The sequence below is a fragment of the Sylvia atricapilla genome, chromosome 1 (genome assembly GCF_009819655.1).
Source record: "Sylvia atricapilla isolate bSylAtr1 chromosome 1, bSylAtr1.pri, whole genome shotgun sequence".
Taxonomy (NCBI): domain Eukaryota; kingdom Metazoa; phylum Chordata; class Aves; order Passeriformes; family Sylviidae; genus Sylvia; species Sylvia atricapilla.
The window spans coordinates 130,310,858-130,322,719 of NC_089140.1; the positions used below are offsets into that span (position 1 = coordinate 130,310,858).

At 39.0% G+C, this 11,862-nt stretch overlaps 1 protein-coding gene across 1 annotated transcript in view; it reads left to right on the forward strand.

Moving 5' to 3' along the window:
- Positions 1-10,222, forward strand: part of SDC2 (syndecan 2) — a 61,050-nt gene extending 50,828 nt beyond the window's left edge. The window contains exons 3-5 of the mRNA XM_066333908.1: positions 5,709-5,842; positions 6,624-6,759; positions 7,973-10,222. Of these exons, the coding sequence (XP_066190005.1) occupies positions 5,709-5,842; positions 6,624-6,759; positions 7,973-8,136 (434 nt within the window). The 3' untranslated portion in view covers positions 8,137-10,222. The remainder of the gene's footprint in view (positions 1-5,708; positions 5,843-6,623; positions 6,760-7,972) is intronic.
- Positions 10,223-11,862: the final 1,640 nt, after the last annotated feature.

Below are 11,862 nucleotides of genomic sequence, written 5' to 3' on the forward strand. Positions count from 1 at the left end.
ATGTAACATTTCTAGCAGGAAGAGCCTTCCCACTCAAGAGTGGTTTTCTTGCTATGTAGCAAGCATGGTCCAAGCAGATAGATCCAAGATGACAACATTGCTGACTCCTTTCTTTGCTGTGAAAATTGTTAGCTGCCACCAGGCCTATGGAGATAAACAGGAATTGTCAGCACCACCATTAATGCCCTTGCAGGTCTTCAAGCAGCATTAACATGGACAAATGTCACTGTAGGCATGACACATTTCAAACTAGAAATTGGCTGAAGGCTTTTTGTAAGGAGTTGCAAAGGTGGTGGTGTTCTGGGTTTTTTTCCCTTCATAGCCTTTTTTTTTTTTTTTTTTTTTTTTGCGAGCATTCAGCTACTGTTGTGCATTTGCCCAGGTGTTGAATCTGAATCCATGGGTCAGCAATTTCCAGAGAAGTCATGCCTGCCTTCTGATTGTTCTATATCAACAGCAGAATATCCATAGTGATTTAATTAATTCAGTGTTTCCTCCTTGTAGTTTCCATCTCTGAGGTGATGCTACAGTCTATCATCACTCTTTTTAGCATTGGTGTTTTATATAACAAAATAATAAAAAGTAAAAATATTTTCCAGCCTATATACAAATTGAAATGCTTTTATAACTATTGCTACTTTTTCATCTGGCATAAAAGATTTTAATAGAGCCTTTGTCTTGGAGATGAGTGAAAGTAGCTGCTAAGCAGTGTGACTACCCCATTACGATAAGGAAAGGTACCACCTCTGCCAGATTTATCTACTAGTTCATTGAAAAACTGTCCGTCTTGTTCTTGTGTCTTCTCTAAAATTACTCATGGTAATATATATCAGAAAATCATGCAGATTTTTCCTTTCCCTTCTTCTCTTCTCCAACCTAACATTTCTCAGTAAATAGCAGCGTGAGTTGAGAACATTGGCTCAGGATGAATATTGTGACTGGGGACTGTTCTGGGAGAAAAGTTGTGGTGGGGTTGGAGCTTCTTCAAGAAACACAAGAGCAGATCTGCTTTGACTCTTGACCAAGAAGGGAAGCTGTTACTACACTCCAAGGCCAGCAGACGGTTTGGGAGTCCTGTGGCTGCGGGGTGTGGGGCTGGGGGACAGGGGATTGTTGGGGAAGATGAATCAGAGAAACCTTATAAATATGATTGCTTAGCAAAAGATTCTGAAAATATGAAACCTATAATCAAAATAGAAATGAAAGCTTACTTTGAGTTGTAGGATACCAACTCTTAGTTACTATATAACCTGAAAATAATAGTCTAGCTAGCTGAAGGAGAATCCCTTTTTATTGAACAATAGCTTCCTGCTGGCTAAAGGATCCAAAGGTCAATGTAGCAAAACAGAAGTCTAAAGAGTAGTTTTTAGAGTTTAAAATATAACACAGTATGGTAATATAGTAGTTCTTATAGGCTGTATGTAGATTCTATAGGATTTTGTGTCTTGTCTTGGTTAGTCACTGTAAATTAGAATGTTCATCACAAAAGGAGATATAATGTATTGTAACAAGGACCTCATTCTCTTTTTTCCCTCTTTCCCCCCCGTGCTCTTCCCCCTGCCACCTTGCTCTCTCACTCCCTTCTCTCTTAGCTCTCACCCTGCTGTTCTTTCTCCCTCTCTCTTTGGGACTCCCCTTCAGCCGAGGTTGGTGGCTGAAGGCAAGGCCCTTTTACCCACGACCCTTGCAATAAAACCACATGTTCTAGAATATACAGGTCAGCAGAATTCCTTGTCCGAGCCATCCGTGGATTTTCCTACAGGGGGTGATGTGGCTGTGGGACTGTGTGTCACAGTCATGGGGCTGGGGACACGGCGCTGCACGGACACTGGCCCCTCCTGGGTGCTGCACAGGAGCCAGCACGGGCCAAGGGCTGACACTGGGTGGCCCTGGCCTGTATTGCCCAGCAGGCACGCCTCTCCTGCACTGCTTCCCCTGCCGTGGTGCAGGCAACACAGCAAGGATTCATTTTCCATTTGCCACAGTCCCATTCATAAGTGCCTTTCAGATTGTCTTGGAGTGGTAACCAAGACAAAGCCACCCGCTAAACCATCCTCCAGCATGCTTCATGGCATTGACTGCCTGGTTCTCCAGGTCTTCTGACGTAAAAATGTACTGTGATACTGTTTGAAAGTGTTTTTTTGATGCACTGGACAGAACCTTGTGCTTCAGTATGGTTAGGACTATTCCTTTTAATCCTCTTTCAGGCTTTACTGCTTTCTTTTTTTTTTTCTTCCTTGTGTGAGAGCTATCAGAGATGTGACACCCTTGCACTGTCTCTATTTCAGCTGCAGTTCCCTGGCAGGGCATAGAATTGTGTTTAGAGTGTCATCTCTGGGTGTGTAACACTATGTTGATTAAGGGTTGCACTGGGGACTGTTCAGTGAATGGAGGTGAGATAAGTCAGCTAAAAATACATATTTTTGGTGTGTGTCACATTGCTTATATAGATGAAAGGTGTGAAGGAGATGGTGGTTATGTGTGTGCCCAGCTTATCACAAATTTACTTGTGGTGGTGGCACTCCCAGAGTGTGATGTGCAACAGCAGACAAATAATATGCCAAAAGATAGGATGAAGTGATTGGTTTTTTTTGTTAGGTGTTAATCACTGGCTGCTTTGCAAGTCAGAGTACTAACTACTGTGGGCTTTTTTCTACAAAAAATACTACTGTCTATACAGTAATTTAAGTGCAGTAATTTAAGGTGGCGCAGTCTTGATTTCCTGACAAGTTTCCTCAAGCACTAAGATTGTTAACAAGTACTCACATTTCTGTCATCCAAACGTGGTTAATAGACACATCACTGTGGGTTATATTAGATATTTCCAATACTACAGCACAATTTAGAGCTATTTTGACCGCTGAGCTGGATGTCCTGAAGAAGTGACAGTGGATAAAAGATGGTCAAGAACTCTCAGCTCTACCACAGAGATGACTATGTGTTTAATTACTGCATGGATTTTGTGGTGCCCTCAATAAGAGGGACTCAAGGCAGTGAACAGCCAGCACCATAACCAAATACCGAAACCAGCTACAGAAACAGTGATATTTTCCAGAGGAAGAAGTAAGTTCTTACATTCCAACCATTTCACACCACTCCTCTTAACAGCCTACTTGGAAGTCACACTCTTGACACTGTAGGCTTTTCTTTCCAGTCTTGGATTTGGTGATGCTCTTTCTTTTTGTGCTTTTTAGGGAACATGTTACTATGTGAAATGCTGTTGCTGTGTTCTGGAGAGAACTAGTGAGTGGGTTTTTTGGTCCCTCAGTCCTGTTTACAGGTAATTCCAAAAATACTACTGTCAGTTTAGCAAGGGAAGTGTCTTCTCCTTGTTTAGATCTATTCCATGCCAAGCAGAGACCTGCTTAGATAAAGCTTAGAAAACAGGAACCATGGGGGATGTGTCTTAACCCATACCCAAGTCAGGCCTAAATGATAGTTGCTTCAACATTTTGGGGATTGTCAGAATTCCCCTGAGGCTGTATGGAAGAAGAGCTCAGTACCTCTGGTGCAAATCTAGTGACAAGTGCAGGGATTAGATTAGTTGCCCATTTGTTGAGAGAACATGATCTGCGTCCTCCTTAGCAAAGAGGTTCAGATTGTAACACTCTCCATTATGTCTGGCAGACACAACTATTGCCTGAAGCAAAGGTGGCATTTAAGGATTTGGAGGAGCAGTTGTGATTAAGTGGGACTTTTCATTTTATAAAAAGAAGAAAACACATTTCTGTACTCTGAAGATGTGTTTTATCAGATCTCTAATCTTATAATCAATTTTCATTTCCTTGCCTGTGAAAGCTTTGTGTAATATGGAGGAACTTCAGAAGGTAAAGTAGGTTGAGCTATCCTGTGAGCCATTATTTCTCAAAGAAAACTCCTGACTCAAAGCCAGAAAAATTTTCCTGTTGGATGCCTTTCCACACCTCTTTTTTGAAGCAGGATGTTGATTTTTCTTTATCTTTTTTTAATCTTCAAGTTGCATTTCAGGAAAATACCTATTTCTTGTTGTGAGGTCTTCATTCTAGAAGTTGTGCTATAATTTTGGTATCTCTGAAAGTTTTTCTCTCAGTATTATTCTGTGCCACTGTCTTTTTTTAATGATTCTAAATTTTCTTTTCTACCATATAGAGATTGTTATAGTTGTCTTGTTAATGTCCCTCTTTTAAATGCCAAATGTATGTAATTCTTGATCATGACTTCAAGACATCGTTATTGTGTTCATATTTTCAGCCTGTCTTCTTTTTTTAAAAAAACAAATTAAAAAATCAGTTTGGAATGAGTGAGTCATGCTATTCTGTTGTAGGAGTGTTTTATTTGTTAGGAACTATTCTTATGCACATTTGTTAGATTTATTGCCCTGGAGTTACTTGGGTAACCAGTGCCTGTAACGAGCAGAACACATTGAGATTCCTAAGGAGTGGTCCTAGAATGGGTCAATTCTTTTTTCCTCTTTCAGTCCTTGCTAATAATTTAGTCTCTTTCCTGTGCCTTCTTCCTTTCACTATCACTAAAGGATATTTATTAGAGAAGTCCATTACCTTATTCTAAAGGAGCCTTCATACTCCAGCAGGGCTTTGAATGTGGAGGAAATTAAATTTAAGGTAATCTTTAAGGAGTTTTTTGTCCTCTGACTCAGTGCAAAAGAAAAGGGCTTCTAAATTATATGGAGTTTAAAACCATGTGAATTCTAGTGACTGAAACATAAAGTAGTAATAACCTTCCTGTAGATAGAAACTGCTTTGTTTTTTGGAATTCAACAGATCTGCTGCAGAAGAGAAATGTTGTTGTTGAAGCAGTTTATGGCAGGCAAAAAAACCCCGTTCAGTTCATACTGTTTAAGTAAGGATAAAGAAGGATAAATTGATTTATGGTATGTAATTAACTAGCAATTGCTGAACTATACTTTTAGGCTTAATATCAACCATACAACAGACAACCACAGTACCTACCATTAAAAAAATGGTAACAAGCAACTATAAATCTCTAAATCACTTTGTGTAGCTGATCCAGCGTGTGCCACGTGCACACAGACACCTGTCTCACAGACCATGGGTGTGTGAGCTCCCCTTATCTGAGTGTACAGGACACTCTGTCCACACACCCTTGCTGTAGGAGACTTGGGTACCCCCATATGAGCCTGGGGCCCCACCAGCACCTTCTGCCACGCCCAGGAGGAGACTCTGCACCCCAAGGTGTGGGTTCTAGGAGTGCCCATGGTGCCTCTGGGGAAGCTGAAGGTAGCTGCTGAGGGTACCCACAGGGTGGGAGGTGGTGCTGCCAAACTCCAGCAGAGCCCTGATGCTGTGGGTCCTCATCAGAACCCATGGCATTGGGGTTTGCCCATGTCACACAGGCCTGATGGCTGCTGCTTTCATTCCAGACTTTCTGCCCCTATTACAAGTGTTAAAGCTTTATTCATACCTGTTTTCAGGGAGGGTTCTTCTGTTTGAAAAGTATCATGGTAATTTCCTGGTTGTTGCTTATTCCAGCTGATGCATTTCCTTCCTTTTTCATGGGATTACTTGAGGCAAGTATCCCCCCGACAGTTTGGGTACACTGTTTGCATTCACATCTTTATCTCAGCAGGCATTGTCATCTAGGCCCCTTGCCTAGGTGGGCTGTGCAATCACCTCTACCTTGGTGTCATAATAAAAAATGTAATTGGAAAGAACTTCACAGGTCAATGAAGTGTTACATTTTGTCTCCAGGTGCTGAGGAAGATGAGGATAGTACAGTGATAACAACATCCAGAACAGTTCCAAAGTTGCCAACAACTAGTGATGCATCCAGGGCTGAGACCACCACAGTGAAAATGCAGACCAAGGTGCCTGCACAAACAAAGGTGCGTGGCTGGAGAGCAAGACCATGTAAAATTATTCCAGTGTATATTCTTGATGGTTTGATGTTAAGTCTTCTATTTATATGGATTAGAAAGCACTCCCAAACTTTACTTACTACTACAGCCTGCTAAATTACTACAGAGCTGTTTGTTTTCATTCCTACTAGAAAGTCTATATGGGAACATCTGGATTTCACATGAAAGAAAAAAAAGATGCAAAATAATGTATTTCTCTCAGGAGATCTTTGAGTCTGAGCTGTACCTTTTTTACATCTCTCAAAGAGTTATTCAGAAATTCTGTGTGAAACTTCCCTTCTCAAAGGAGAATGGCTGTATGGTTTGGCTGTAGCTTGAGCACTCAGCAGGTTCTGTTTAGGATTTTAGTATTTCCTTCTACCACCATAGATAATACTGTCTAAGTTACCCTCAGAGGTGTTCTGCATATAACATATGTGATGTGTTAATTTCAGAGTTATTACTTCGTTCAGAGGCTGTTATTCTGATAAACAGAGGCAATATTAAGAACTGTTTGCTAAATGTACTTTTGGAGGTTTTAAACTTATGGGCAATGTTTCTCATTCTGACATGATGACAACAAATAGATCCAATTACAATGTCTAGACCAGCTTTCTGTGCTCTAAAAACTTCCAATGTGTTGTGTTGGTATTGTGCAGTGTATGCATGGAGCCACAGCTACTTGACTGCTCATGGCAGGCAGTGCTTGTGCCAACTTGTGGTCTGCCCTCTCTGTAAGCAATGCTCAGTTTTCTTTTTTGTGCCACAGTCACCTGAAGAAATTGATAAAGAGGAAAGGTCTGAGATGGATGCCAAGAAAAAGAGCGATGAGCCAGGGGATGACACCGATGTGTTCACTCAGAAGCATTCAGAAAACCTCTTCCAGAGAACAGAAGTTCTGGCAGGTGAGGCAGTGTTTGCCAAGGTCTATCTCACCAGAAATAAAACAGAAAACAGAGAGGATCCGTACCAAATAATGCAAACTCAACATTTGAGTTTTCTTGGCAGATTCATACTGTTAAGCACATTACCACGTAGTGGGTAGCCAGTGGTTGGTTTGATGAGAACAAATTTGGCATCTTGGGGAAATATTTAATAGTGAAGTCCATTGCTAATTGATTTGATGCCCACAAGTTGAACACTGTCAGCTGAGTATCTGGAGCTTTTACAGCTCAGAAAAGGAGCTGGAATTTGATTGATGCTTGTAATGAAGAAAAGTATTTCTCACCTCCCAAGAGCACATTGCTCTCTGGTCCATCTAGTGCATATGAAAACTGCTTGGGAGGAGCTCATGGCAGGCATGGGTGGGTGGAGAGGGATGGACAAGCCCAGCTAAGGCACAGAGATCCCTTAAAATAAAGAGGGTCTATTTCTGTGCATAACCTAAGGGGGCACAAGCTGGCCACCAGTGTTTTCACTACCTGTGAGATTTTATTTTTTTTTTGCCTGAGGACAGTGTTTACAGGTATACTTTCCCTCCACGTATTTGGAAGGGGAGTTGGGAGACATGAAAGCCACATAGTTTTGGGTCACATCTTCCTATGAACATCAAAACGTGAAATAGCCTTAAATCCACATCCGTGGAAGCATGTGTGTTTCCTCTTGAAGTCTGGTTGGGAGTTGATACTTTTCACACACTCACAAGTGCATGAAGTGTTCTTTCCTATTATTGATCAATAGGAAGTTTATTTCAGTGTAGAGTCAGAGTGAAAGCTAACAGAGAAAAGTAAAAGCCCATTTCTTAACTACGGTAGCAAATTCTTTTAAAGTTGAAAATGTAACTGTTGAAAAATGAGTTCGAAAGATAGCTTTATGCTCTGGCAGTACCAGTAGTCTTCTTAGGTGAGGTTTTGAAAAAAATTTAATAACACTTTTAAAACTGGCTTGTTGGATCTCTGACTTGTAAGTAGAATGTAATTTTAAATGATTGCCTTCATGAATGCAAACAAGCGTTCCAACAGTATATTTCAGGATACTAATAATGAAGACAGTTGCATACTGGGAGCCCTTTCCTGCAATTTGAAAATAATAGCAAAGTCATTGTGTGAGATGAAAAAGAAGTATGGTGCTAAACTTGTTTTACTGGCATATTGTGAATCTCTGTTTCTTTGATTACAGCTGTTATTGCTGGCGGAGTTATTGGTTTTCTTTTTGCAATCTTCCTCATCCTGCTGCTGGTGTATCGCATGAGAAAGAAGGATGAAGGCAGTTACGACCTTGGTGAACGTAAACCATCCTGTGCTGCCTATCAAAAGGCACCAACTAAGGAGTTTTATGCATAAAATTCCTATTTAGTGTCTCTATTTATGAGATCACTGAACTTTTTTAAATAAAGCTTTTGCATAGAATAATGAAGTTTTTTTTTTTTTCATTAAAGAGCCATTATGGCACCTTTATGATAAAACCCCATTGTATTTAAAACTTTTCACATATTCGTTTAAAAATGTAAAATTAAAACTTAACATTTGCAGTGTTCTGTGAATAACAGTGGCAAAGCATTATTTTATAAAACCATTGATGTTCACTGAATGATTTTTAAAACTTTATGCATAAATATAAAATAATGAAATTTATTGTTTTATCCTATGGTTCAATGAAAGTTGTTTAATTTTGGTCAGCATGTCTCAGATTGATCTTACAAGTTAGTTTTTATTTCATTAATTTATCTGTTTTCAAAAAATGCCTTTTTGTAGTTGTCATGGTGCAATTTGTCTTCAGATAATTCAGATAACAGTAACTTTTAGTGTAAATGTAATTTTTCAGCTATGTAAACTTCAACCTCCACTTTGTATAAATTTAAGTGTCAGAATATCAATTTTACACTTTGCATTGATTCTCAGCATACCTGTAGCTTCAGTGAGATTTGTAACAGCAAATTAATGTGTAAAATTGGATTATTACTACAAACTGTATAGTCGTATTCTTACTAAACAAATCTCCTATAAGGAAGATTTGTAGTAAGCTACTGACAAACCTAAGCAAACCCAAAGACTCTTAACAGTATTTTGCGAAGTTGCTGCAGATTTCTATGGCCACTGTATTTGTTAATTATTTGCAATTTGAAGGTACAAGTAGAGGTTTAAATTTTTGTTCTTTAAAAATGCATTTAAGTTGTAAACGTCTTTAAAGCCTTTGAAGTGCCTATGATTATATGTGACTCGTTGCAGACTGGTGTTAGTGAGTATATAACAGTAAAAGAAAATGTTGGTATTTTATAAGCACAGACAATTCTAATGGTAACTTTTGTAGTCTTACATGGATAGACATAATTGTAATTTGGGAACATAAACACTACTGAATAAATCATGTGGCCTAATACTGAGAATTCTATTGTGATATACTTTTGTATGTTTTTCATTTTATGTCTATTTGCTTATGTTTTAATGTCACAGAGTACATTTAGTAGATCTTAAAAATCCAGACCAAAAAAAAGAAAGGCTTTTGATCAGGATGATCCTCACACCAGGTTTATTGCTAAGGTGGCAGAGAGAAGTGGCAATGTTTAAGTCTTGCATCTGGTGTGTTAGCTGTGAGACATTCGACTTCTGCATTATGTTTATTGGCAGCCTTGACACAGGCCTGTTCTTCCTGCAAATGTTGTTTTCCCTACTGTAAAATTCAAAGGAGTACCCCAGTTCGTTTACTGTGTGTATTTGTTTTTGATCTGTTGTTCACATTTGTTTTTTCCCTGTCCCTTTGGAGAATTTTGGTTTATTCTGCTCAGACTCCAGCGGAAGAGTTGAGACAAGTGGAATATCTTCATAAGAGAAGAAAGAAATACCTGAGTAGAAGAGAGAGAAGTCTCTGTTGCTTAGACCTTAGATAAGTGCTGGATAGAGGGACACAGGGAGAAGATTATAGTCTGCCTCCTTATATTATGCTTTGTAACAGACAAATGGCTTTGTCTTCTGCTCTGTTGACCTCCTCATTTTTTTTACTTTTGAGATTCCCAAAATACAGGTGTTCGGGATGTCAAGCTGAAGTGCTTTTCAGAAATGGCAATGTATTGTAAATAAGATCTGGTAGCTCTTCAGATAAGAGTTGTGCAACTTGTATTTGTTGCTGTCCCAAGTTCAGTGGTCATTTAGGAACAAATGAATGCTATCCTGTGCTAAAATATTTAATATATTGCTTTTTACTTAACTGGCAAGTTTTTCAAAGCCATACAAGTTCAGCAAGTAAAAACAGGGTAAGAATTTAACAGGTATATCTTGTGCAATATTTAGTGAACTTCAATTAGTAAAATAACTGCTTGAAATAACTGTGCCAAGAAGAGAAAATTTCTGGCAAATGCTGTGCCACTGCTGTAAAATAAAGCATTTGTTAAAGTGCCAAAATAAAGTCTACTATGCCTAAACTAATACTTTATTTGTATAGTCTGACATCCAGTTTTTTGAAGCCCACTTTGCTTAAGGTAGTAGATCTGAATTTCTTTCAAGGATGCAATGAATATTGCTGTAAGTATGGCTATAAATATTAAACACCGGATAAACTGTCTTATCCTTCTTCATAAGCAAATTGATAATAAGTAGCTGTTTTGATTTTATTTATGTGTGTTAGATGCTGCCTTTATATCTACTGTACAGGCCACTCCATCCAACATAGACATCTGTTGTAATTATGCAGACTACCAAATATTATGCTTGTCTGGTTCCTCCTGCATCTGTTTACAAACAGAAGCAATGGTAAATGTTCAGCTTTATTTCACCATTTGCCTTTTTTTCTCTGCACATTCATTATCCACTCTGTTATATGCAGAAGAAGTTTAATGCTGCAGCTGTGTACGTGGACCTGAAATACTGCAGTCTTCCCACCCTCCCTAACAAAAAACTGAAACTTCTGAACATGCAGTAGGTGTGTTAATAGCATTTATCATCTCATGATCTCTTTGCCTTTCTGTTTCCAGTGCCAAACCATGCTATTAGGGAAAAATTCTAACAGAGCTATCATCTTGGTTATAAACATTAGTTCAGTTTTCATCAGTCTGAAAACCAGTCTGATGCAGACACTCGACTCCCAGCAATGCTGTTCAGAAGAAATTGGCAGCCGAATGCATGTCTCTTACGCTGAGGCTTCCTAGCACGAGTTGGTCTTCAGTTTCCTTTCCTTTTTGTTCTCTGCTTCCTGGATGTGTTTCTAGCAATTCTCTGGCTGCCCATGGATGTTGCTGGGCAGCTGGCAGCCTCGGTGCCAGGCTGTGGTGCTGCGCCACCTGCCCTCAGCTAGCTGTGGCTTTTCCTAGAGACCCTGGGCTCTGCTCTGCCCCAGCCACTGTAGCAGCTCTGGAATTCCTCAGCAATCTGATACAGTGTCTCCTTGGGATTGATAGGCTCTAGTGTTTATCCGAATCCTATTTTGCTTTGATTTATCCTGGGTTATAAATTGTTATTGCCTCTTAGATTCTCACTAAAAGAAGCCAAATGCAACTAGTGCAAAGCTTCTGCTGAAAGAAGGCTCTTGCCTTTTGCTTTCTTCATGACAAAATACCTTCAGAAGTTGAGTACGTGGTTCTTCTGCTTGCCAGCTTTCTGAGTGAATTGTAGCTCATGTTTACAAACCGCGTAGTTAGCTTTTTCTTCACTTTTGAGCATTGAACTTCACTGAAATAGGATAAATTAAAATAAAAATTGTTCTCTTGCAATCTCCTAACAAGAGAGCAGCATATTTGTAATTTGACTAGTTGTTCTTTTTTTTTGTACTTAGAGCTATGTATGGAAATGCTGGTGAAAGTCTTAAATGACATATACTATTTTTAAGCAACATATGGAATACAGGAAACTTCTGTAAGGAAACAATTCTCTAGATAAATATTAAATAAAAACTATTGGAGTGAGGCAGGTGATGATATTATGTGAAGTATTTATATATTTTCCTTAAGTGAGCAAGTGAGAAGGGAGGAGGAATCCAAGGAGGAAAGCTCTCTGTGAAAAATATTATTCTTATAGATGGAAATAATATAGCAAAAATTTTGCAATTAGTTATATTTATTAATTAGCACTTGCTTTATT